At 50.5% G+C, this 27208-nt stretch overlaps 2 protein-coding genes across 3 annotated transcripts in view; both read right to left on the bottom strand.

Moving 5' to 3' along the window:
• Positions 1-1834, bottom strand: part of DTX1 (deltex E3 ubiquitin ligase 1) — a gene marked incomplete at its 3' end in the record, with an annotated part of 28114 nt that extends 26280 nt beyond the window's left edge. For both annotated transcript variants that reach the window (XM_080940459.1, XM_080940460.1), the window contains exon 1: positions 1416-1834. In XM_080940459.1, coding sequence (XP_080796585.1) covers positions 1416-1674 — 259 coding nt within the window. In that variant the 5' untranslated portion in view covers positions 1675-1834. The remainder of the gene's footprint in view (positions 1-1415) is intronic.
• A 270-nt stretch (positions 1835-2104) lies between these two features.
• Positions 2105-27208, bottom strand: part of LOC308439505 (2'-5'-oligoadenylate synthase 3-like) — a gene marked incomplete at both ends in the record, with an annotated part of 61751 nt that continues 36647 nt past the window's right edge. The window contains 5 exons of the mRNA XM_080941331.1: positions 2105-2664; positions 18815-18863; positions 20234-20387; positions 21744-21982; positions 23228-23418. Coding sequence (XP_080797457.1) covers positions 2105-2664; positions 18815-18863; positions 20234-20387; positions 21744-21982; positions 23228-23418 — 1193 coding nt within the window. The remainder of the gene's footprint in view (positions 2665-18814; positions 18864-20233; positions 20388-21743; positions 21983-23227; positions 23419-27208) is intronic.

The following is a 27208-nucleotide window of genomic DNA, read 5'->3' as shown; positions in this document are numbered from 1 at the left end:
CACACAAGCACACAGTAGGACATCAGTAAATGTCCTTATGACAGGCCTGACCACAGCTGATGCCTGAAGCTATGGAAACAGACACACTGAAATGTCACATTGATGGACTGCTGGAGGTGTGTCCCGCCCCCCCTTGCATGTACGGACTCTGTACGTACCCCCTTGTAACCCTGGCAACTCTGGGTCCACAACTTTAGCCTGCTTAACCCTGCCTGTGGCTCTCGATCGATCAAAAGCTGACACTTTTTCACTAGCAAGAGTTGAAATAGCTACAGGTGGGTAGCGGCCTCCAGGCTGGTCAGAAAGCGACAGAGAGGGTGAAGATTCTAGTCTCCTGAAAGCTAGTTGCCTGCAGTGGTCACCCAGGAAAGCATAGAGACCTCCTCAGTCCCTATCACTGCCCCTTGAGGTCAAACACGCCAAGGGCTCCTTGGTTCCCAAGAGGCAGGACCTCACTGCACACTGCCCGTCACTGTCACTGTGTCTTGGAGGCCGCCCAGTGATGTGGCAGAAACTCTTCATAGAGGTGACACGTCCCCGGAAGAGGAGCGAGGGCCTGAGAGCGGTGACAATCTTTAGTGTCACCGTTACAATTGTACCGCAGACACGCCCCAACCACCATCAGCAGCTACCACCCACACCAGGGGTCCACCAAGATGGCCAGCACCCCTCCCCCAGTCACAGATCACTATTAGCAGCGCTATCAATTTCAGACCATCAAGGATTTTCATTGTTCACGACACCTCAGTGTCTCATCCTTACTAGGGCCACCACCAGTCTTTCTTCCAGCGTGGCCCCACCCCCACCTCAGGACACCACCAGCACCACGTTGGCATCATCTGCGCCACTACACCACTACCGGCCCCCCAATCTCCATCCCACACCTGCAGCCAGCTTGTCCTCACGGCTCTGGACTCCCAGCTGTCGGGATTTCTGATTCCAGCTCTGAGTGCAAATCACTCAGCTGCTAGGAGACTCAGTTTCTTTTTTGCCTGTAAAATGGCCCACTGGGAATTAAATAAAAAAAAGACTTTTCTGCCAGTGATTTGTAGAGAGAAACCAAAAACAGCCCCTGTGGGTTGGATAAGAGGGTGTGCTAAAAGCACGGAGGGGCTCAGGGCTGGGAGGAGGAGGGGTCCGCTTAAAGAAATCTTTACATAGCTCAGAGAGACAGCAATCTACTTACTTTGCAGGTGAAGAAACTGAGGCTCGGAGCTGTGTGATTTGCCCATCCATCCACCCTACCCCAACTAATATAAGACATCGGGATGGAACCAACATGCTTAATCTGCACCAGGTCACACAGTCTCTTTTCCCGGGAGAGCCCCAGACTCCCCTTTCAGGGATCCTGGGGGTGGGGGATTGTTGCATCCCCCTGTGAGAACTGCTGTCCTGGCCTGTGGGAGACTACTCACCTGTGTCTTGCCGGAACTGATGCATGGATTGTAGGTCGATGATGTAGGGCACCAGCTGGGCGTCCACCTGGCCAAGGACCACAGAGCCCCGGGCATCCTCCTTAAGAACATTCTCGATGTGGTGGCACACGGTGGCCGTGTAGGGTCGCCAGCGGCTGTGCTCATTGAGCCACTCCCACACCACCACCCGGGCCACGTTCTGCGGCGGGAAGCCCAGCCCGTTCACCGGCACCATCACTCCTTGGCCTGGCCGTGACATGGCCGCTGCCGCTTGCGGGGCCAGGTCCCCACTGTTGCTGGCCCAGCTCCTCCTGGGCCTGGGAGCACCGGGGAAGCTTCGTCCTCCCTCTCCAGGGCGGGCGGCGAGGAGTGTGGCCTCTTTTCCAGCTGGGCTCCTCTCCAAGGCCTAGAGGCCTGGGTTAGGGGGATGGGTGGCCATCCAGACGCTGCGAGGACCCCCTTCCCGCAGAGCGCAGCTGTTGCACACAGCGGTGCGCGGAAGGCAATGTCTGTCCTAGGTGGGGGACATGCTCTCAATTCCTTAGTCCGTTGATGCAGGTGCAAGAGTGAGGAGGCGCTCGCCCCTCTAGGTCCGGCCTTTCCCTGCTTCTCTCCCGTTCCTTCTGTCTGTCACGCAGGGCCTTGTCACCCGGGAGGCCCTGGCCCCCAGTCTGCTGCTCCCTGCGCGCTCAGCTCCGCTTTCCAGATCCCGTGCCTCGCTTCGGGGTGACTCGGGTCCGCTCCTCCCGACGGGTCTCCCTGCACCCCTGAACCCCTGTCTCCTTTCCTGGCTGGCCTGAGTGGTCGCAGATATCCCAGGAAAGGGGGCGGAGCGTGGAGACCGCCGCTCCGGAGCTGCAGCTGAGGGACCCCGGGGGGGGCGGGGGCCGGGGGCACGCCCCACCCCACTGGTGTTCGCGACCTGCTGGGGCGACAAGAAGGGGAGAGGGCCCTTTAAGAAGAGCAGCCCCCTCCCCCTCCCAGGAGCCGCGGCAGAGAACAATGGGGCGCCGGTGGGGGGGCGGCAGGGAGGCTCGGGGGTCCGTGCCCTGCAGTCCTTGGGGTTTCCGTAGAAGATCAGGCACCGGACCCCAGACTGTCACCCGCAGTAGCCCGTGCTCGACTGGAGCGTGTACCCCGCCCCGGGCCGCGCGCTGCCGGGGGCTGCGGTGTGGGATGAAGGGACGCGGGATGTGGGGATGCAGGATTGGGGATGCGGAATGAAGGATGTGAGATGCAGGGATTCGAGCTCAGGATACCGGATGTCGAGATGGAGGGAGGGTACCGGGTGCAGCTGCGACCTAGGTTTCCTTAGGGGTGGCGTCCCCGGGGGGCGAGAGAGCTGCAGGTCGTTATGTCCCCGCCCGGTGGCATCTGCCCATGGGGCCGCTGAAGCCAGGGATTTGAGGTCCCTGCGCTGCGTGCTCACCGTGATCTACCCGCGCTGGCTCTTTACCCGCTGGCTACTGGGAGGGAGGACATCACTTTGCCTCAGCCTGATCCTCGCCCGCCGCCGGACAGACAGACAGACAGGACGACGCAGTAGTCCTGTCGCGCGGACGCGTCCGACGCGTCGCTGGAATCCCGCGGGTGGAGGCGGCCTCGGGGCGGGGCGGGTAGAGGAAGGGGAGGAGACCGATCCGCCCAGCCGCCGTGACACGCGAGTCACCGAGTCCCCGGTTGGGCCCACGAGGCATCGGATCCGAGGAAGGGAGACATTAACCTGATCTGTGATTAGGGGTTCTGCTTCCAATCTATCATCTTTCCATTTAGCGGCTATGCTAGGGCCTGGTACACAACAGGCGCTCAATAAATGCTTGGATGAATAAATCTGATTTAGAGACAGTCTAAGGACTGCTCATGGGCCTCCCGTGGTGGCTACCCATCTCCTCACCATAGTGGAAGGGGTCCAGAAAGCCCACTTCAGCGTCAAAAGGAACCCTGGAGCAGGGGAGGGTTCAGAAGGGAAACAGGCTCATAGAGGACAAGAACGGAGTCCTGCGGGGCTGGAGAGATGGCTCAACCTTGAAGAGCACTGGCCACTCTTCCAGAGCTTCCAGGCTCAATTCTTAGCACCCGTGTGGCCGCTCTTCCAGTTGCAGAGGATCTATTGCCCCCCATAGACCTCCAAAACACCAATGTACATAAAATTAAAATAAAGGTAGAAGAAAGCATTGTTTTTGTTTTTTTGTTTTTGTTTTTTTTTTTTGTTTTGTTTTGTCTTTTTAAAGGACCAAGTTCAGCATCCCAGGAGCATGGGCAGTGCTAGTTTGGCTGCAGGACCCGGTTAGATAAACCACAACACTTCACCTACAGTCACCAGGACAAAGCGATGAGGATGGCATTTATCTGTCACTGGGGGAAGGGAGGGGGAAGAGACCAGGCCCGGAGGCTTCTGGGAGGGAGGGAAGACCTCACACCAAGACCCTTAAGCTACTTGCAAACTAGATGCTCCATAAATGCAGGGTGATCACTTGGGGCGGCAATTCAAGCTCTCACGGACACCATGAGAGGCCCTTTGGCCTCTGGCAAGCTGAACAGAGCATGGGAGCAAACAGGAATGGACTGAGAGAGGAAACCCCTCCCCCTCCCAGGCCTGTGGTGTTTAGATTGGGGAAGATGAGGATGCCACAGCCCAGGGTTAAGGGATCTGTCGGGGATCTGGAGCGGGGGTTGGGGGGGACAAGGAGGGGAGAGCAAAGACAAGGGCAGGCTATACTAGACGCTTTCCCAGGACTAACTGGGTCAGTCAGCTGGAGTCCTTACCCTACCCAGGATGCCGCTGGTCCTGCAGGACTCTTCCAACTGGAGGTCAGTGACCTGTCTGAAGGCAGCCCTCAGGTCTGCAGGATAGCCTCCCACAAGATTGGGAAGGGCTGAGAGTTTTAGTCCAGGGTCTTCAAAATGACTTTCTGTGTGTGGGGAGGGAGGGACATAAAAACCCAACCTATGCCAAGGAGGCAGACTCGTGCGTTGATTTTTTTTTTTCCCCTTGAGAAGAAAACCATATCCAACCATGTACAGTTACTGCTTAAGGACCATCTTTCAGTAAGTGGGAACCTGAGGTCTTCGGAGCGAGGATGTCATCAACTCAAAGTCACACAGGGATTCAGTAGCAAAAAACCAAAGAAGAACCCAGCCAACTCCTTCCAGCAGCCTTTCTTGATTCATCCATCTTTCTCTGTGACTCCCTGCTTTATACCCTTGGCTGCTTAACCACTCCCATGGAACCAGTTCCTGCTCAAAAGATCCCCAAGGGCTTCCACAACGGCTGACCTCTGCCGCCCGAGATCACTGAATGATGGATTCTGTTTATTGAATTCATTCAGCCCCTGGAGGTAAGACTGTGTCCTCCTTTTACTGGCAGGAAACAAAATCTCTGGAAGCTCAGGAGCTCTTCTTAGACCCTCTCTATCCGTTTAGAGCTGGGGCCAGGTCTTCTCTGCGCTTCCCTGATTGCAGAAGCTTTAAGGAGAGAACAGGAAACAAAAGTGTATTTTTTTTTCTAATATCTTTGGGGCCCCTGGAAATCAGGAAACTTCCTGAGGCTATAGGGCTGAGTATGGTGAAGGTAGGTTAGAGGGACCCCAAAAAGGTGACCTGTGAGGCCCACCCCGGTGACAAGGAACCGCTGTGTTGATGACCATGTGCCTAAGCTGTGGCTCAGGAGTGATGTTTTCCCATCAAGAGGCAGGAGGCCCAGGGTGAGAAGATCCCTTGTGTACCCTGAAGTTTATGTTCTGCGTCCACCTAAAGGCTGGTCTCCCTCGAGGGCACCTGATCCTCGAGTTCTCAAAAAACGGTAAGAGTACAGTCCTTACCCAAGGAACTGATTCATTTTTCTGGATTCAAGAGAGTGACACCAATGCAGTTTGAGTCGGGGGGGGGGGGTCTTTGTATTGTGAACATTCCCGGCCTGTTTGGGGGCCATTCACAGGTCCTCTGGTTAAAAACAAACAAACAAACAAACAAACAAAAAACCCATTTATGCCGAGTCCGGCAAGATGGCTCCATAGGGGAGAGGGACTTTCTGCCAAGCCTGAAGACCTGAGTTCAATCCCTGGAGCCTCAGCGAGATCAGAGGGCCTCAGTGGGGACTGTGGACTCCTGTCCTGAAGATGGTGGAACACAAGAGCAGAATGGATCAGGCTGGTGGAAGGCCAGAGGAAGAAGAAGAGGACAGACACTCCTGAGTCCCCAGAGGGGTCCGGACCCAGAGTCCGCTTCCTTGGTTCCCCCTCAAATTGTCTGATCCAGAACCTGGTTCTATCAAGCCAGGGCTGGGCATGGGATGCAGGCAGTAACAGGATGTTTCTAGTACATTCTGTGAACCAGGGACTCTAAACTCTTTCGGGATTCCAACCTCCCAGCAGGCATTGCAGTAGACTTCACACACGGCTATCGGACCGCGCATGCGGAGACATAGGTACATGGTTTTTGATGGGTGTCTCCACTCTTCATGGATCCCAGTCTTTCTACTCCATGGAAACTGGACGAGCTCTCTCACCACCTCTCCTCTTAAATCCAAGTCGGCTGGCTGTGGGTGGCCTTGACCTAGGCTCCTTCCAACGCAGAGGAGAAGGACCCCCGGGAAGAACCAGGCAGACAGTTAATGTGACCCAGATGTACCTGAAGTTTGGGACCCCTGGAGTTGAAAGAGTTGGTCTATCTGTGGAACACGGAGGCTGGCCAAGGGGAGGACAGAGCTCTCTACCCACCTGCAGGAACCCCGGTCTTTCACCGCAGAACGAAATAGGAGCGTATGCAGAGCGCCCCCTGGTGGCCAGAGTTTACTTCTTGCTCTTCTGCTGACCTGGTCACCTTTTTAGATAATCGATTAAAAAAAAAAAGATTCTTATTGTGGCAAAAGCAGGAAACATAAGATTTCCCCCCAACTCAGTCACATTCCGGTTTACAATTCATCAGCACCAAGTAGTTCCCTGTTGTGCGAATGTCCCCCAGGGGCTTTGTCTTGCAGATGTGAAGCTTTTGCTCTCTGTTCATATACTGATTCATTCCCGCTGTGGGGCATTCAGAACAGTGACTACAGGCACAGTAAAGTGTCTCGTTGAGACTTTGCTTTCAGTTCTGTTGGCTGTGCCCATTGTCAGTATAGTAATCTCTAGAATTACTTGCCAATTGGTGAGGCTCAGCCCTGAACATGTTTTCTGAGGGAGTTCCCAGAAAGGATTAACCCAGGTAAGAGAGAGGTGCTGTGTGTGGACCACACTGTCCTGTATGCTGGTGACTGGGACAGGAAGATGAAAAAAGAAGAAGCCATCCAAGTGCTGGCCTGGTCCCCTCCTGGGCTTCCCATGATCGGCTCTCTTACACCTTGTCCTCAGGATCGATGGGAGCTTCCGAAACCCTGAGCCATGTCCCTCCATTCTCCCCCAGTATGTTAAGTATTTCATCCCAGAGACGAGAAGGGTGAACTAGTGCTGGAGACTCAGCCATGTTCCCCCCAAATTCATAAGCTGAGGCTTAGCTCTCAATATGGCTTTGTCGGGGGACACGACAAATGCATTAGGAGAGCTGAAACCACCCCCCTCTGTCCATTTGTCTGTCTTCCTCTGTGTCTCTCTCCAAGATACACGATAATGCACATATAAACTTTTTTTTTGGGGGGTGGGACCTCTGAGAGCAGCTCCACACAGGATATCTCCTCACCTGGAAGAATTCTGCTTCCCCATCCTGACGGAAGCAGGGTGAACAGCTGGATACTACATGTGACCTCCCTGTCACCTCCCTGCAGCCTCAGTCACAGTTGGCTGAAGCAGGTCACACGGAGCCACTCGGGGCTCTCAGTCTCAACCCAGATAAGGGAGACCCAGCTGGCGCACAAGCTTATAGGAGATACTTTCTGGTGGCTGTCCATGTCCCCTCTGGCTGTAGGGATTTTTTTTTTTTTTAATGCAGTTAGAATTGATAAAGCAGGTGCATTACCTAGAAGCTTTGAGATACATTTTTTAAAATTCAGTCCTATTTGGTGGGGGCTATGTGTATCCTGGCCTGTGTCTCCAGGTTAAAGGGTAACTTGAGGGAGTTGGTTTCTCTCTTTCTACCATGTAGGTGCCAGAAATTAAAACCAGGTCCTTAGGCTTGGTGACAACCACTGTTACACGCTGGCCCAGGACTCTTATTTTTAATGGGGATCCTTAGGGAGGTCAGCAGCATCTTAGGTCCAATGATGCTACAGATAAGAACCGATTGTGTGTAATGCTCTCCCTTGGGTCCTCTGCCCTCTTTCAGACCCCCTGCTCTCCCTCCTTCCCTCCTTCCCTCCCTTATGATGGTGGAGGGGGGCCAGGCTAAGGTCTGCAGGGCAGGTGGGAGCTTAGGGAAGAATTGACAGCTATTTGGTCACAGAATTCTTCCTCTCTTTCTCTGGAGACTTCAGTTTTGTTCTCGAGACTGGCGACTGATTGAACGATGGCCACCCATTAAACCTCTTGACCCAGCGTCTGCTTACCTAAATCTCCGAAATACCGTAACGTCACGGCTGCATGGAGATGGTTGGGTGTCTGATCAAACATCTGGGAACAATTGCCTAGTCAAATTGTCACCTAAAACTAACTATACCAGCTAGCAGGACCCTTCTGATTGCTCACAGAAGGTAGATGGCCATTTATCTTAGCTTTACTGCCCTCTCTCCTCCGTGTCACAAAATGGCTGCTGGGGCACCAGGAGTCACAATCCTGGTCTTTCTCTTCTGTTAGAGGAAGAAACTTTCCAGTCTTTTGGCTGAGCTCTGTTTCCATCAATCAGCCAGCACTGGGTCACATGATATCCTGACAGATGTGGAAGGGGCTAAAGTGGCCTCACCAAAGGAGAGACCCAGCCTCTGGGCTCAGGTGGACTTTGGAGGGCTGGGAGGGAGGAGGGATAACAGAGGGAGTGGGGCATCATGTATGCTGGTGTGTATTCTGGGACAGAAGCCATGGCAGATGGAGTATGGTTCAGACAACCCCGCAAAGGAGGATGCAGGAACCAGGAAGTTGGAGCGAGGAAGTAGGAAGCCCTGTTACAGTGGGGACTTCTGGATGGCTGGCCCAGGCCATCTGGGACTTCTCCAGGTTGGCTGAGAGACCCGGCTACAGTGAAAATGGCCCCGTTGACCTTACCCCTACCCCGCCTGCTGTTGTCTTGTCAATCTGCTCTTGTCCCGAGGTCTGTCTGCCTGGGCTCCGGCCAAGCACTGACACCTGGCCAGCCGCCTGTTGTCAGCTGAAAATTGATTCTGCCTGAGGAGGCCTCGGGGTGAGAGGCCATGCGGGGAGATTCCCCATGCAGGGGGGAGGGTAGAGGGAGAAAGGTGAGGCAGGCGGACACACAGGAGAATGTGGTCAAATTTGGGGGGCTGTGGGAACTTTGGGGTACAAAGTGTAGTATTGAGTGGGCCCTTGGAAGTGAGCACCAGTGGTGTGCACGTGTGGACACACGTATGTGCAGACACATACGAATGTGCATGCACATGGAAGCCAGAGGTCACCTCAGGTACTTTTCCTCTGATGCCGTCCTCTGTGACTGAGGACCAGAATGGCATTTGCACCCAGCACCTGTCCTAGCTTCTTACCCACCGTCCTGTGAGGTCAGCCCCACTTTGTCCTCCTCCTCTCCTACTGCTGCGACAAGGGGGCACCGATGGGATGTTCTCTCTTCAGGAATGAGGTTTTTTTTTTTGTTTTGGTTTTTGTTTGTTTGTTTGTTTGTTTTTTCCCCAAAGCTGGTTAACACTTACCAAGGTTATTGGCCACTAGGTAATGTTCTAAGGACTCAACATTGATGAAATGACTTAGCCCTCACAGCCTGTGCCTGTGGAGAAATGTCAATATCATCGTGTGTTACAGACAAGAAAACAGGCTCAGAGAAGTAAAGCAACTTGTCCAAAGTCACACAGCAACTCAGAGTTAAAGCCTTATTTAACTGGGGCAGCAGCACCCCGGAGCTCACAGGCTCAGCTCTTGCCTGACAGTGGTATATTCATTGCTTTCTTGCACAGTGGTATTGGTGGAGAAACGTAGATAGAATAGCTTCAAATCCAGCGCGAGGAGCTGGGCCCTTTAGAAGCTCCCAGGGGAACCATTTTCTCCTTCCCAGCTCTTAGGGGCATGTGCCTTTTCCTTTATGGTCGAAGCTGTCACAGTCTTCCATCTCTACATCTGGGCCACATCTGTGATGTTCACAAAGACGTCCTGCTCTTAAGAAGACTGCCATGATGATTTTGGCTGTCCAGAAAATCCCAGAGGACCTTTCATCTTCTATGGGGCAGTGGACCATGCCAGGAAACTAGTTAAGGTTGAGTGGGTTCAGCAGCACCGGTACCTTCAGATCTGAGGATGTAGAATTTTCACCTACTCCCAAACAGGTCCCCGTCACATGACCACGGCACCCCGTGGAGAGGAGCATGCCGCACCCCCACAAGCTCCTCCACATGCAGATGAGGCATCCCTAACATCTCAAACCAAGCCAAAGCATCTGCTCTTAGACCCCCCCAACCCATCCCAAAATGTATACATGACCTCATCCACAAGCAGTAGAGGTGCAAGAATTATTTCACCAAAGATCGTCTTGGAGCTTGAAGCTTTTACCTCTGGAAGTCGTTGTCTGGCCCCAACCTTGCCTCCTAGGCCCCTCCGCCCCCGCCAGCCAGCTTCATGTAGTGTCCGGCCATAGCGCAGGTCCCCTGTACCCGATGAGGACATGGGGATAGTTATACATTGGGATTGGTATACAGCAGGCACATTTGCTTAGCTTCAGTTCTCCAGCTGAGCAGCTTCTGTGTTGTCCTCAGCCCTCCCCCTTCCCTGTTTCACATGGCTGCAGAGAGTGAACCCTTGTGGGCCTTGCCCACCTTGGTGGCAGCATTTCGGAGAGTCCCGTGCTGGCTATTGTTAAAAGAGAAAGGCTTATTTACTTATGTTTTTTTATGTGTATGAGGGTTTGCTACTATATGTGTGTAGGTAGGTATGCGCACCACACTTGCAGTACCTGCAGGGGCCAGAAGAGGGCATCAGATCCTCGGGAGGTTAAGCAATAGACAGTTGTGAGCTTCCCTGTGGGTGCTAGGAACTGAACTTGGGTCCCCTGCAAGAGCCGTCAGTGCTGTTAACCACTGAGCCACCTCTCCAGTTCCACTTATTGTTTCCTAGGGCGTCCAAGCTCCTGTGTTTGCACAGTTGGTCTTCAGTGGGCGGCACTGAATTGAGAGAGGTTGGGGAAGCTTTGGAATGGGATGTGGGGTTTCGAGGTGGGTCATCGGAAGTGGGCCTTATTGGCATGTGTACACGTTTGTGTATGTGAAGGTGCACGTGAATGTGCATGCATGTGGAGGTCAGAGGTCACCTCAGGCATTGTCCCTCTGGAACGTTCCACCTTGCTTTTGGAGACAGGTTCTCTGACTGGCATGAGGCTCCCCAAGTAGGTTAGGCTGGCTGAGCAGCACCAGGAATCTTCCTGCCTGACCGTCTCAGCCCTGAGAACACAAGTGTGTGCCTCTGGGTCTGAATTTTGCTTATTTACTTTTAATGTAGGTTCTGGGGATCACACTCGGGGCTTCATGTTTGCAAGGCAAATGATTTATGAACTGAGTTATCTTTCCCAAAGCCCTGGAGGTAGACCTTTGAGGGCTGTAACCTGGTCCCACTTCCTCTGCTTAGAGGTGAGGACTCCCAGCCTCTTGTTCCCACCACCGTGAAGCCGGTCATGCTGTCCCCACCATGACGGACTGTGTCCCCTCAGACTGCGAGCCAGAAGTGGAGCCCACCTTCTGTAAATTGCTACTCCCAGGCACTTGGCCACCATTCAAGAAAGTAATGAATATACCACTGTCAGGCAAGAGATGTGAGCTCTGGGCTTCTGCTGCCTCAGTTAAATAAGACTTTAATTTCTGAGTTGCTGTGTGACTTTGGACAAGTTACTTTACTTCTCTGAGCCTGTTTTCTTGTCTGTGACATACGATGATATTGACATTTCTCCACAGGCACAGGCTGTGAGGGCTAAGTCATTTCATCAATGTTGAGTCCTTAGAACATTACCTAGTGGCCAATAGCCTTGGTAAATGTTCACCAGCTTCGAAAACAAAACAAAACCCACTTCACAATTGAAGAGAGAACATTCTGTCATTTATCATCCTCCAGGTTGCTTTGCTCTCTTCTGGCCCTGAACTTTGGGGTCTAAATGTTCCAGAGTGTTTAAGGCGGTGGTGTTAGCAGACAAGGAGACGGAACAAAAGGATTCTCTTGAAAACAAATCAACCCTGGAGACCATGTGAGATATGGCTGGCTTCCTGCCTGCTTCAGAACTAAAGGGGTGAGCAGGCTCCTTCATTACAACCTTCTGGGGCTCTGCAATCTCTCTCTCTCTCTCTGAGCATTGGGTTGGAATTGGGCTGCGGAGGCTTGTGTGGGATGGTGCTGAGTGGAAGGAGAAGGGGTTCCTGGGGAGAGATGAAGGGCGACTAGTGGGCCCCAAACCGAGGCAGGCTCAGGGAAGACAACACACATGAGCCCAGTATGAGGGGTCTATAGTGATAGTTCTGGGTGTAGCCCAGAGACAAAACTTGCAGGAGTGAACCTGGACCAAGGTCAGACAGGATGGATGGATGCAGGAGTAGATGATTTGGTGAGAGTTAAGGAGCCTGGGAAACTTTCAACCTGGGGTTCCTCATCTGGGGTTGCCTTAGTTAATGTTTCTATTGCTGTGATAAACATGACCAAAATTGACTTGAGGAAGCAAAGGGTTTGTTTTAGCTCACAGTTCCGCACCACACTCTATCACTGAGGAGAGACTGTCAGGAACTTGGAGGCAGGAGCTGATGCAGAGGCCATGAAGGGGTGCTGCTCACTGGCTTGCTCCCTGCTCAGCCAGCTTTCTTGTAGAACCCAGGACCACCTGATCATGTGTGACATCACCCACAATGGGCAGGACCCTCCCATGTCAATCACTGATCAGGATAATGCTTTGACCACAGGCCAGTCTGATGGAGGTCTTTTCTCCTTTGTGGAAGCATCTTTTCAGGATGATTCTAGCTTGTGCCAGGTTGACAAAAAAAGAAGAAAAAATAGCAGAAGGTGAGAAAATAGAGAGCAGAGGAGGAAAGGAGTAAGAGGGGAAGCAGAGGGGTGAGATTTGAGAGAAGCAAGGGGGGGGGGACAGAAGGGATGGTGATGCTGTTAGAGGGAGAGGAATGGAGAGGGAGGATACCTAGGAGGAGGGAGGACTTTCCATGCTTGTTCTAGGTGATTTCTTCTAGTCCACTTTCTAATTAGCCAACTCTCTCTTCAGCTGTGTCTAATTCACTGTTCTGTGGCTGCTGCTTCATTTGTGTATCAGCATGTCTGCTTCCTTCTTTGGCAAACCCTTCACGTCACTTTCTATGGCTTCTATTTCCTGACATTTCAAGTGATTGGTTCTTTAGTTACATGATTCCTAGTTATTTTTTAAAACGTGTGTGTGTGTGTGTGTGTGTGTGTGTGTGTGGTGTGTGTGTGTGTGGTGTGTGTGGTGTGTATGTGGTGTGTATGTGTGGTGTGTGGTGTGTATGGTGTGTGTGGTGTGTGTGGTGTGTATGTGTGGTGTGTGTGTGGTGTGTGGTGTGTATGGTGTGTGTGGTGTGTGTGTGGTATGTATACTTGTTCGTGGGACTATAAGTGTGTGTGTACATGTGTGTGGAGAAGCTCAGGGAGGGCAGAGAGTGGTGTCAGATCATCAGTTGCTCTCCTTAGATATCTAGGAAGGAATACACTTCCTTACATACCCCAAGCTTGGAGGCAGATGGATGCCAGCTCATGCCTGGCCATGCGGGCCACTCACAACACCATGGGCAGACCAGTGTTTGGGTTATTGTCCAGCAGCATTTAGTCAACATGCTGCTTTTTGGGGGGGGTGTCATGTTTGTTTCCTCAGCTTCGCTAAATGGCTGTCCCAGCTCCAGCTTCAGGTAGATGTTCACAGACAAGCAAGAGGGACTGGGATGGGGCAGCTAAGGTCGCCCCTTCCTTAGGAAAATACATGTTTTCTGACTTCCTCCAGTAGATCCTTCTCCCGTCCAATCGGAACACCTCGGCCTTGGTGCTCTGTGTGGTATCTTGGCACTGGAAGGGATCCCACAGAGCAGGGGGCCTGGCAGAGGAGGCCCTCGGTGTTTCATATGGCATCCTCAGGGACCAAAAAGGCCATAAGATGCAAAAGCTGTCCCCAGAGAGCTGACCGCTGCGATGAGACAGCCTTCAGATGTCCCTCCTGCCCTAAGGGATGTGAGGAGTGTCTCTAGTGAAGAGTATAATTTTAGTGGGGAGAAAATGAATACTTGGTTTTAATCTTGTTGAAGCGCTGGTAATTAATTGGAACATAATGTAAAATATGCTAATTGGAACGCAATGTAAAATATGCTAATTGGATCATATTGTAAAATAAGTTAAATGTCATATAAAATTAGCTTATTTTTTTTCAACTAACCCATCTTCTCACTCCCCCTTGCAAGGCCATTTCCCTTCTGTGAGTTCAGTTTAGTCTCCACCCCCATCCCTGTCTGTCTGTCTGTCTGTCTGGTTTTGCCTGCATGTCTCTCTCGTGTTTCATTAGATTTGTTCACGGGAGCATGGGCACCTTACCAGAGTCTGCATCCCTGAAGAAAATCTTTCTCCCTCCCCCATAGGCCAAAGGATGTGGCCTCGTGAGCCCCTCCCTTCACGGCAGGATGTCAATGGACTCCCCAGGTCTCCTGTGCGGAGGGGGGGGGGTTCTTCCCACAGCTGCGGTGAGTTTAAGTATTCCTCTGATACAACCGGCCCTGAGGTTAGCTCCCCACTCCCTGCCATCCCTAGATCTTAAATTCCTTGTGCTCCTTCTTCTCTGGTTTTGGCTGAACCTTGGAAGGGTTATGGAGACGCCCCATCTCTTTGGTCCCTCTTTCTACATATTATTCTGGATTTTGGGGGGAGTTCCTTGAAGTTCCATGTGAATTTTAGGGTAGGTTTGTCCACTTCAGCAAGAAATGTCACTGGGGTTTTGAGAGGACCTCTGTCTGTGTGCCAGTGGGTCATTTTAGCAAGATGGAGTCTACTATCCATGAGCAGCATGGATCCCTGCGGGGACCCTTCAGTATCTGCGGCTTTCTGGATGCTGTGACAAAATACAGGAAAGGAAGCAACTTAAATTTAATTCTCCCTAAGAACACAAGGTGGCAGAGCGTAGCAAGAGCCAGAGCATCTCGGTGAAGGAAGGAGACCCAGGGGAAGGAAAGGCTGAAGGAATGAGAGAGAGAATAAGGCATGGGCAGTCCTCAGCTCCCCGGGGAATAGTGTGCCTGTCCTCGGTGGGCCTCAGATGCTGGCCACAGCTGCGACTCAGCCGGGAGCAAGTGGCTGACAGACAGCTTGTTCAGTAAGACCCACAGCCCAGGCACTGAGGGGGTCTCTGTCTACTCTCCGCATCCCTTTGAATAGCTGCAATGTCCTAAGACAACCCTGTGGATATTCACCAGGAGTGTTTCATCCAGAATGTCACCCAGAACCTGCAGGAGGGCTCCCTAGATGGCAGTCTGTCCCAATGGTGTCCTGCAACTGGAACCAACAAAATCTGCTGAGTCATCGCTGAAGGTTACCATGGGGATGGATGGGCAGATGCTGATGAGATTGATGGTGGTTAGGTTCAAGTCCCAGCCTAGCCATGACCTTGACTTCGGCCTCGCCTCTGCAGGCCTCAGTTTACCTTTCTGTCCCATGAAGAGCAGAATCAGGCCACTCTTCATTCCTCAATCCCTCTGGAAGTCTCAGCTTCCCAAACGGGGATATTAAAAGTGGGAGGGGCAAAGGAGGTGCGGAGGGAATCTGGGACAGGGCGGAGCATTCCAGCGTGGCAGGGGATGTCTCCCAGGCTGCAGCTTGGGTGTTCTGGTGTGTGAGGAGCAAAGAATGCTTTTGTTGTAATTGGTATGGTTTTGTTTAGGTTCTATTTGATTTGGGACATAAGTGGGTTCTGCCCCACTTATGGGATCCTTTACAATGCAAAGAAGAAACTGTCTCCAGAGATTGGTACCCTCTAAAATACGTGCTGTCCTGCTCATGTGACCCTCAGGGCCCCTCCAGGTATCCTCAGCTATCCCCTCCCTCTCCCCTCCCCCTCCCCTTTCCTCCCCCATCTCCTGAAGTCCACAGTTCTGGTCAGAGACTCTTGCTTATGGTCCCATCTTTGGGTGCCTGCCCTGCTGGTGTACCTCTTGGGGGGCTGCCCCAGAGCTACACTGCGGCACCCCAGGATGCATACGCTGCCCATCCCTTCCAGGATACCCAGAGCCCTCAATGTTCTGTCCTTGTTTCTACTGAGAGTCTGAAAAGAAACCCATGAGGGCTTTGGGGCCCATGTGTGTGCCAGAGTGTGCACACGCACATATACACAATTGCACACAGTCATACATGCACACGCATAGTTATACATGCATCTCTCTCTCTCTCTCTCTCTCTCTCTCTCTCTCTCTCATACACACACACACACACCGAGGCTGAAAAAATATGCAAGGAGAGACCAACACCTTGAGTGTGGTTGGATGTGTGCGTTGTCAGAATCACCAAGAGAAAAGACTCGAGAACATATGTAAACCGAGACCTATATTCTGTGCCCAGTTACCTTAGCAACCAGATGCCCACCCCCAGCAAAAAGGAAGCCATGGCCAGAGCAAGGCCACATGAGTGGCTGTTGGCTTAGGATGGGTGTAAGCAAGTGAGGTGACCACAAGACAAGCCTGTGTCTAGAGGGCTTGTCTGGAATCTGGTACAGGGCCTCCATGCTAGGTCCCAACCTGACCTTAGACACATTTTCCAAATCAGAGTAGGAGAGAGCATATCACAACAGGCCCAGGCACCCCCCATACACACACACACACACACACACACACACACAAGCATGCACACAGAAAAAAGGAGTCAAGCTCTCCTCCCTCCCTACAGTCTGCTCCCCACCCCCGGTGCTCTTGGGTCCCAGAGAGCAAGAGGGAGAAAGCATTCAGATCCTGACCTGTTCATGTGCCTGTGCTGAGAGACCTACAGCCACAGCGCAGCCTGCTCTGGGGTTTGTGCGCCTGTGCAGTTTGTCTTAACATACCGAGCCATCCCAACATCCCTTCTCTTGTTCTGTGTAGCCAAAGGGGATGCCACACTGACAAACCAGTTTTGTCAAGTTGGCAAGAACACAGAGATTGTGCTGTGGGCTATGTGCCAGGGCTGATAGTCTCCCTACCAGTTTTGTACCTTCTGTTGTTGGAGTACCAAATCCAGGGCACACCTCCAACCACACCATCTCCCTCTCGTTGATGTGGGTTGGGGAGGTGACATCCTGACCCAGGTTATAGTGTCCCCATCAGCATACAGTGACCGTACCTCCTAGATCATGACATCACTGTTGCATGTAGCAAAATGAAGATGTTTTAATTTTGCACACCTTCCCAGCACCGAATGAAAAAAATAATTCCTTTTCTTTATTCATTAGTTATGGCCCCTTACTTATCATGACATGATTGCACAGGTGAGCCTGGGTTTAATTATTTCTTGTTCATAAGCATTAATCACCAATTTTCTGAGAAAGGACTGGTGTCCTAGTTACTTCTAGTAATAACCAGTGACTGCGTGTTCCCAAGTCACTGAATTCTCTTTTATTTCTGGACACTGATGAGAAAAGAAGGAGGTGTCCCCTTGTCCCCTTTGAGTATCTATCTCACTGTGCTCTGAGAGGGTCTGTATTTGTGTGGGTTGCACCTATGAGCCCCTTCAGGATTCATAACCTATCACGACAGCTCATGGATTGAAGAAAGAATACACCCAAGACCAACATTTATTATGAAGCATATAAATGAACAACCTAATGCAGACTGCAAGCTCAGGGAGGAGACTGACCCAGGAGTGTGACCCTATGGAAGTCAGATTCTACCTTATTGATATGTTGCGTCTACCAACACAGAGGTTCCTGGAGTTTCCTTATCCAGAGACTTTGGTGGGGTCTCAGCACTTAGAGATGACTGGTTCCATCACTGGCCATAAGATTTGAACCCCACCTTCAGCCCCATCTCTTCCCTGCAGAAGGGCCAGGGTTGATGCTCTGATCCTCTAGTCACACGCCTAGGACTTCTGTCTGGGCTAGCCCAGCTCAAGCCACCTCAGAGTGTACATCAGAGATGGATGAAGGAGTTCACACAGAAGTCAACTCCCTGGGATGCTGCGATTCTATGCTTAAAAGTAGCACAGGGGCCAGGCGTGGTCCTCAGTGCATCAGAGCACGCACAGACAGAAGAGGTTTAACCTTCCTTGGGGATAGAAGGGCTTAGACCTTGTGTATCTGTGCACTTAAAATCCTGGGGTGAAGGCCGCCTCGGCAGCTAGCAAGGCTAAGGCAGGAGATGTCAATCAGCATTTGGGGTGAGCAGAAATGTTATGCAGGGTTACTCACTGGGCTACACTGCCACCATCTTCAGTGTGAACTTGCTCATCAGTGACCATCACAGCTGGGCCTGCTGACTGTTCATCTCCACTCTTGGAAGAGGGGTGGGAAGGTTATGGGACCCTCACCCGAGTGGTCTAACAACTGGTCCCAAGCAGCTGTATGTTATTCTGTCCTGATTGCACGTGGTCTCTGGGAGGGGCGAGGATACAGGAGGAAAGATGAGGGGAAGGGTTCCCTTTATGCAGCTGGGGCGGTGGGAAGCCAGCATCCTAGCTGGGTACCGACCTTCTAGTGTCTCTTCAGAGGTTCTCACACTCCTGCCTGTAACCCCTCACCTGTGAGCAGGTAAGCTCAATCAACTTCTTGGCTCTTCAGGGAAGATAGAAATGCACTTTGGTTTGTCCTGGGACCTTATGAGGGGAAGATGTTGTTTACATTTCCCCAAGAGAAAGGGTTTAACAGAGGAGGTAGGGGGGGAAGGGCTGGCTGGCTGCTGGATGGGACATCTCTGTATCCACAGGGACAGGGAAAGAGAGGCAAAGATGCAATGGAAGACCCTGAGGGCTAGTTGGGACTGACGGGAAATGAAGGGCTAGGGAGGGGCTTAACTTTAGTGACACAGGGGGAGTCTGGAGCTGACTGGAGACTAGCCAAGCAAGAGGTAGGGGGAAAAAAAGCAGAACAAACTACAGAACTGGAACACATCTCGATGCATGGGGGCAAATGACTCTGAAGAAGGTCTCACTCACACAGAGCAGGGCCCGAGATGTAGACCCTGGATGAGGGTGGAAGAAATCCCATGTCTTGGTTTCAAGAAGGAAGAAGACAGATAGGAGCCATCGAGAGAGGACTGGACCCAGGCCCCCTTTTATAACACGGACTGAGTCTTTGCTGAGTGACTCTAGCAGCTTCTTCCAGCATTTTCCCTCCAGAGCTGAACTGCACTCCAACTTAGTAGACCTTACCCATAACGGGGTAGATCTGAGCTCCACAGCTTCCTGGGGTCTGCACTACCTGGAGAGAGAGGGGGAGGAGCTTTTAAAAGGACATAGTGATGCATGCCTTTAATTCCAGCAGAGACTTAAGTTAGTTGAGTTAAGGCTAGTCTGGACCACATAAGGGAGCTCTGGATAGCCAGAGCTACATAGTCAGAACCTGTCTCCAGAAAAGAACCAGGAAAACATATTTAGGAGAGTGTGACCAGAGACAAACACAACAGCATACTGATTGTTCACTTCAGTTTTGGCTAATGTGGGCTGGCTCTGTAGGTGAAGGCAGGGACATGCCTTTGAGGTATGGGTCTCACCAGGGACAAACTTCCTCTCACCAGAAGACACAATACCGTGCCTCAGGTTTGTTTTCTGGGTAACACCTAGAAGGAACTGGGACAATGTTCAGCATCCTCCAGTGTACAAACACAGCCCTCTCAACTCGTCCCCAGATGTCACCAGTGCTGAGGAAAGACAGAAGGGAGAAAGGAGTGTGCCTGCCTGTGGGAGAACAGGCTGGAGGGCTATGCCCAGTATATGATGGGTGGAGGAGGAAGTTCTGACCCTGAGAAGATACAACTTGGTTTTGGTGGCCACTTTTAAAGTTACAAGTGGCCATGTAACAATTCTAGCTTTTTAATGTGTGAGAATGTGACAATGAAAAGTCTAAGCTAATCCTGTGTCCTTTCCTCTTCCCCTTACTGTTTTTTTTCTCTCTCGGCTGCATAGATTTGTATGAATATTTGCATGTGTGTGTTGCATGAACTTGCATGTATGTTTGTGTGTGTGCACATGCATATGTCTACATGTTCAAGGCCCCAAGGCATTATCAGGAATCATCTCCAGTCAGGGTCTGTCAGTCAAACTCAGAACTAGCTGAGCTTGCCAACTTGCTCTGGGGATTCCATCAGCTCAGCTCTTTCCAGGGCTAGAATCCCAGGCAGGCTGCCATGCCCACCCTGCCTCAAAATCCGACTCCTGGTTATTAGCCCCTTCTCCATCTTCCTGTCCGGTGAAGCTACAAAGTGCAGGCACCCCACTGGGTTCAGGGCCACTTGTACTAAAAATAGACCACAGAGTTAGGCAGAGTGGTACCCTCACTTTCAGGGGAAAATTGACAGTGTCTGCTGTCATTTTGATTGGGGACATGGATGGTGCCACCACAGAGGCACAGATAGGGAGCAAGTCTCTCTCTCTCTCTCTCTCTCTCTCTCTCTGTGTGTGTGTGTGTGTGTGTGTGTGTGTGTGTGTGGTGACCTACTGAACTCCTGAAGTCCAGTTTTTGGTTCTTTGGGGGGCTCAGCAATCCCCCCACTAAGTACTTTGAATACTACACCAAGAAAGCCTTTGAACAGAACCTGTGATGGGACCACCCACATTCCTTAGTGCTCTTACAGGCACGTTCCACGGCTGGACCAGGTTTTTCTGCCCCACTTGGAAACAGGGGGAGGACAGCCACTCCTTCGCTTCTTTGGCTAGAAAATGCCAACACCAGCGGTCACCTCCTCCCACGTCACCTGTAGGATCTGCTGGATCCAGGATCACAGGCCTAAAGGAGACGTTAGACAGTGTGAAAGGATTATTGTCAAGAACCCTGGCCTCAGCCCTCAGGGTTGGCCCTATTTGTGTTAATGATACAATGTATCCTGGCAGCCTAGGTCGAACAATTTGAAACTACTGAAGAGTCAAAGTTACTTCCTAGAATTGTTACATTTGGAGATCCTTCCCCCCACCCCAACAATGCTGTTATTTGCCATGAACAGCAAAGTATACAGTGACCACCTCTTTCAAGAGACTGTCACCCAGGTAGAAGTGTCACACAATGCAATATTGGTAAGTATTTGCTAAGTTTTAAAGTTGCTTAGGAGTGGCGGGGGTGGGGTGGGGTGGGAGGGGAGTAGGCTGGGGAACATGTACACATGTACAGGCAAGCCCAGAGTTCCTGCTTTTAATTTAATGCTTTTGTTTATTCTCTTCAATGTTTTATCTCCCCACCACCACCCCACTTTTCCCTTTCTTCCTCCACATTTGTGTTTTTTTTTTTTTCTCATGGTATAGAGTGTACACTCTGAGGACCCCTCTCCCTTTATGTAAATAATTTTGGGGGGACAGTTTGCTATGTGAACAAGCCTATCATCTAGTGGTGATGATGCCTTTAATCCCAGCACTCCAGAGGCAGAGGCAGGCAGATAGATATCTGTGAGTTGGAGATTGTCCTGGTCTACAGAGTGAGCTCCAGGACAGCTGGCCCTGTAAAGAGACCCTGTCTTAAACAAACATATGAATGAATAACAAAACCAAGCAAAACAACAACAACAACAACAACAAAATCTTCCATCTTTCAGCCTCCAAAATACTGGGACTTTGGCAGTACCACCCTGCCTGGCTTTATTCTTTTAGTTCTGAAAGATAAAACCAGATCTGACTAGATGCTAATGACAGGGGCCGGATAAAGGGTAAAGGAGCTTGCTGCCAAGTCAACGACCAGAGACTTCCATCTCTTAGACCCACGTGGTGGGAGGAGAGAGCTGACTCTGGAAAGTTGTCCTTTGACATGCTGTGGTGTGTTTATGCTTGTGGGGATGGGGTGGGGTAGGGGCTGGGAATGGCAGCGCTGTTTCTCAGGGATATCCTACCATCTCCAACCTTTCTCCAATTGTCTAGCATGCACACATTTCCATGTGGTAGAACAAGGAAAACAGTTTGAGCGCCCTCTGTCTGCCAGCTGCTTTTCAGCATCCTTCCTGGTTGGCAAACCCCTCCCACTCCTGAGGTTGGAGTTGGGAAGGAACTTTGTTTCACGCAGGGAATGAACTAGACCCCCGAGGGAGAAGAATCTAGGTCATGGAAGAAATGATGTGGAAGGGAATCGGGTTAATTCAGAACAAGGAGGGAGAGTAGGCACCTCTTTTTCTGGATCTGGGTCAGCAGGAACTTTCTCATGTATTCCTCCTCAAAGTTGTAATTGACTGTCCAGAAGATGCAGAGATGCTGGTATTTTATGACCAGGTCTAGGACCGTTCGGAAGCCTTCAGCGGTGTTGAAGTCATCTTTGCCACTGCCGTGCTCCCAGGCATATACTGTGAGCAGCTCCAGGGCGTACTTTGGGGGCAAAGATGCTTTTGTCTTCATCTTCTTTTCATACTGGTGGGGAGAGTGGGAATGTCAGATGACCCTGGCAAGGCAGAGTAGGCCAGTGTGTCTCCTAGATTGCTTGGGTTGCATGCAGAAGGGGCAACTGGGTTATGACATAGAACTTGGAAAAGGGAGATCCTGAGTTCTAGGTAGGCCTGCTAGACACAGCAGCAAGGGTGTGGCACACACAGTAGTCTGCGTTTGGGCTACATAACTGTTGGCTGATGGGACCTTCTGTATGCTAGTTATAGACCCTGTGAGGGACCCTAAGGCCCTTTACAGTCTCACAGTCTCCTTACAGCTTCCCCCTCCCGCTGAGAGCCTTACAATTCCCTTCTTCCACTAAGGGCTTTCAGGGTCCTGCATCCTCCAAGAAGGAGTGCTTCAACCTTATCTGGGCAGCCCCTGGAATGTAGGGAAAGAATTATGACCCTGGCACAACACTTCCGAGGGGGAGTTACCTTATCTAGGTAGCCCTGGAATGTAGAGCATAGGCCCTTAGATGCAACCCACGTTGGCAGCAGCCAATCTATTTAAAGTCAACTATACCCACCAATGCTTGAATGCCCAATCATCATCATTGTAGCCAACCCATTATTAAGTGTATAAAAATAAACTGTACAAATGGATAGCAGGGGTTGCCTCTCCTTGGAATATAGGCCACCCCAGTGCACTGGACTAATAAACCTCTTGCTTTTGCATCAATCCCCGATCTCTCGTCTCATTCATGGGAGCCTCAAATAGATAAAACTCAATTTGGGTCTTATACCTGCAACATAGATTGCCATTATCCGAGGAAGACAGGGGTCCTGGGGAAGTCCTGTGAACTGCCAGAAGTCAAACCAGAGATCCCCACCCCACTAGCTCTCAGCTATCTGTGATGACTCCAGTTTCATGGGCAGCTTCATCCTGCCTCCTAAGAGAGCATGGTGTGTACACAGTAGTGCTGGCAACCTGTGGCACATGAGCTTAACTTCCATTCATGCTTCTCAGGAGAGAACTTGGCTGAGGCCAAATCCTTGGCCAGCGTGAGGTCGGAGATCACCATACATTGCTTTGTGCTAGGAGGATTCAATACCCTGACCCAGCTATCAGACAATCAGAAGCTCCATGGGTTAATGAGCAGCAGGTTCCCTAAAGAGGCCCAGCACCTAATACAGGAGAATTTTGGTGTCCAGGATACTTGGTAAAGCCTGTTTCTCAATTTACTGGTAAAAATAACAATCAGATTAGCCAGAGCAGGGGCTGGCTGACCTGTTTGTACCAGTATTTGATCAGGCGGATCAGACTCTTGAGTTTGGTGGGCCGGGTTTCAATGAAGTTTCTCTGTAGCTCTGTAAAACAGATCGAAAACTCCCCTCCTTTGAGGATGTCCTGTGATACATACAGATCAATGAGCTCCTTGTAGGCTTTGTGCCTGGGGGTGGAGTCAGACCGCAGTTGACCTAAGATGGAAGCAAAATGTCCATTAGATCGTATGAATATGGTAAGCAACAGAGTCAAAAAATGGGGAGGGGGAGAGACAGGATCTCATGTAGCCCAAGATGGCACTGGACTTGCTATGTAGCCAAAGAGGATCTTGAATTTCTGATCCTCCTGCCTCTGCCTTCCAAATGCTGAGGTTACAACTGTGCACCACCAGGCCCAGTATTCACAATACCGGGGATTGTAACCAGGTCTTGGGCATGTGAAACAAACACTCTACCAATCTATGTCGACAGTTCTTAAAACTGGTTTCTCAAAACCTTATTTTCATCTGTGTGTGCACATGCTTGTGTGCCTATGTGTATGTGTGTGCCTGTGTCTGTGTGTGCATGTGCCCTGTGTGCCTATGAGTGTGTGCATGTGCCCTGTGTGCTTATGTGTGTGTGCATGTGCCCTGTGTGCTTATGTGTGTGTGCATGTGCCCTGTGTGCTTATGTGTGTGTGCAAGTGCCCTGTGTGCCTATGTGTGTGCAAGTGCCCTGTGTGCCTATGTGTGTGCATGTGCCCTGTATGCTTATGTGTAGGTGTCCTTTGTGCCTATGTGTGTGCATGTGTGATGTGTGCACACATGTTTAAGTACAAGTGACTATGGAGCTGGAGTTACAGGATGTGAGCCACTGGAGTTTAGTGCTGGGAACCAAACTTAGGCCCTCCAAAGGACAGCCAGCCCTCCTCAGCCTCTGAAGCCATCCTATGGGTTTAACAAATGTAATTTCATCAGGGGAGGGGAGATTAAACCAATGGGGGAAATTCCTTCAAACCATGTGCCTATATTTGAACTACTGATAGCTGTCCAAAATACAGACAGTAGTGACTGTGTGTGTGGAGGGCACAATGTGTTTACAGTAGCACACACATCTGTGATACCCACTAGGGCAGCCACTGGCCACTGTGGCTGATTATATTTTCAATAACTGAGATAAGACAGAGATTTGGCTCTTCTGTGGCCCCAGCCATATTGCAAGTTTTCAGTGGATTCAGGACCGAGATCTAGATGGTTATTACTGTTGGAGAAAGACCCTCTGGTCAGGTCTGAGCTCAAGCTTGCACACTTTGTCCTTGAGGCATCTTTAGTCCACATCTCATTGTGTGTTTGTGTGTGTGTGTGTGTGTGTAAATAAAGTTTTATTAGGACAGAATTGACCCCATTTGTGAATCTCTCCTGTATGGCTGTTTTCACATGGAAATGACAGAGTTGGGAAAACTGTGCCCTTCAAGGGTGAAAATATTTGCTGTGTTGCTATACTGGTGAGCTTTCTCTCAACACACACCTAGACACATCTAGGAAGAGGAAATCTCAACCAAGGAATTGCCTCTATCAGACTAGTCTGTGGCCATGTCTGTGGGGGCATTTTCTTAATTTATGAATGACAGGGAAGGGCCTAGACCATTCGCTGTGGGTGGTGCCTCCTCTGGGCAGGTGGTCCTGAGTTGTATAAGAAAGCAGATTGAGTGGCCTAGAGAGAGCAAACCAGTAAAGAGCACCTCTCCCCAGCCTCTGCCTCAGTTCCTGCCTCCCAGTTCCAGCCCTGACTTCTCTCCATGATGGAACCCATGTAAGATGAACAAAACCCTTTTCTCCCCAAGTTGATTTGGCTAGTGTTTTAGCAACAGAGGGCAAACCAGGACAGCTGCCCTTTAAAAAGCGCACAGATGACAGACAAAAGTGTGCCGACCCCTATTCTATACAGTCCTGTTTCTTTTCTGAGAGAAATGGAGATGGCTGGGTTTTGTTTGCAGTAGGGTGGAGGGTGGTGAGTCAAACCCAGGGTCCTGAGCATACAGGCAAGTACTCTGCCAAGGAGCTACAGCCCCAGACCCAAATAATGGGCATGAAAATGCTTTATCCCTGATTACACCCCATTTCCAAGGACCACTCAGGTGGAAGAAATTAGGGGCTTCCTAATTCTGACATAGGAAATATGTATAGTAGTAGCTTAACCTCTGTGTGCACACAAGTATGTGCATGAATGAACAAGTGAAAGAGACATAGACACACACACACACACACACACACACACACACACACACACACAGAGAGAGAGAGAGAGAGAGAGAGAGAGAGAGAGACAGAGGGACACAGAGACACAGAGAGAGCCATACACATAGAGACAGACAGACAGACAGACACACATACACACAGAGAATGAGAACATGAGAACCTCCAGAGTCATCTGAGAAGTTGTTACAGGAGGGCCCAGCCCACTGTAGGTGGCATCATCCCCTAGACATATGGTCCTGGGGCGAATAAGAAAGTCAAGCTAAGCATAAGTCTATGAGTGAGGCATCCATCATTCCCCTGTGGTTTCCACTTCCATGTCCTCCTGCCTTGAGTTTCTGTCCTGAACTCCCTTCGTGACGGACTGAGATCTGGAAGCATAAGCCAAAGAAGCCCTTTCTTCCTCTAAGTTGCTTTGCGAATGTGGGTACATGTGTTTGTCTGTGTGTTACCCATGCAGAGACCAGAGGAGGAGGCTGGGATTCTGCTGTATCATCCTTCACCTTTTCCAAGGAGACGGGCTCTCCCACTGAATCTGGAGCTTTCTGATTCAGCTAGACTCCACACCCCTCCCCTTCATCTGTACGCAATCCTTTGCAGTAGAGCCTACCTTTTTACATATTGGTGCTGGGGGAATAAAACTCAGACCTCCACAGCTGAATGACAAACACAGCATAGAGCCATCTCACCAGCCTAACCCAAGGCTTTTTATTCCAGGCGGAAATCACCATCCCTGACCTCCAGCTGTATTACAAATCAATTGTGATAAAAATCAACATGGTATTGGCACAGAGACAGGCAGGTAGATCAATGGAATAGAATTGAAGATGCAGAAACAAACCTACACACCTATGGTCACTTGATTTTTGACAAAGGAGCTAAAAACATTCAATGGAAAAAGAACAGCCTCTTCAACAAATGGTGCTGGTTCAACTGGCAGTCAGCATGCAGAAGACTGCAAATTGATCCATTCTTATCTCCTTGTACAAAGGTCAAGTCCAAGTGGATCAAAGACCTCCACATAAAACCAGGTACACTGAAACTAATAGAAGAGAAAGTGGGGAAGAATTTAAAACACATAGGCACAGGGAAAATTTTCTTTAACAGAATACCAATGGCTTATGCTCTAAGATCAAGAATTGACAAATGGGACCTCATGAAATTGCAAAGCTTCTGTAAGGCAAAGAACATTGTCAAAAGGACAAAATGACAACCAACAGATTGGGAAAAGATCTTTACCAATCCTACATCTGACAGAGGGCTAGTATCCAATATATACAAAGTACTCAAGAAGTTAGATTCTAGAGAATCAAAGAATCCTATTTAAAAATGGGGCACAGAGCTAAACAAAGAATTCTCAACTGAGGAATATCAAATGGCTCAGAAACACCTAAAGAAATGCTCAACATCTCTAGTCATCAGGGAAATGCAAATCAAAACAACCTTAAGATTCCACCTTACACCAGTCAGAATGGCTAAGATCAAAAACTCAGGTGACAGCAGATGCTGGTGACGATTTTGAGAAAGAGAAACACTCCTCTACTGTTGGTGGGGTTGTAAACTAGTACAACCACTCTGGAAATCAGTCTGGCAGTTCCTTAGAAAACTGAACATAGTACTACCTGAGGACCCAGCTAATCCCCTCCTGGGCAATACCTAAAAGAAACTCCAACACCTAACAAGGACACATGTTCCACCATGTTAATAACAGCCTTATTTATAATAGCCAGGAGCTGGAAAGGGTGGGGCCC

This window comes from Micromys minutus (assembly GCF_963924665.1).
Source record: "Micromys minutus genome assembly, chromosome: 29".
Lineage (NCBI taxonomy): Eukaryota > Metazoa > Chordata > Mammalia > Rodentia > Muridae > Micromys > Micromys minutus.
This window is presented reverse-complemented; position numbering and strand designations above follow the sequence as displayed.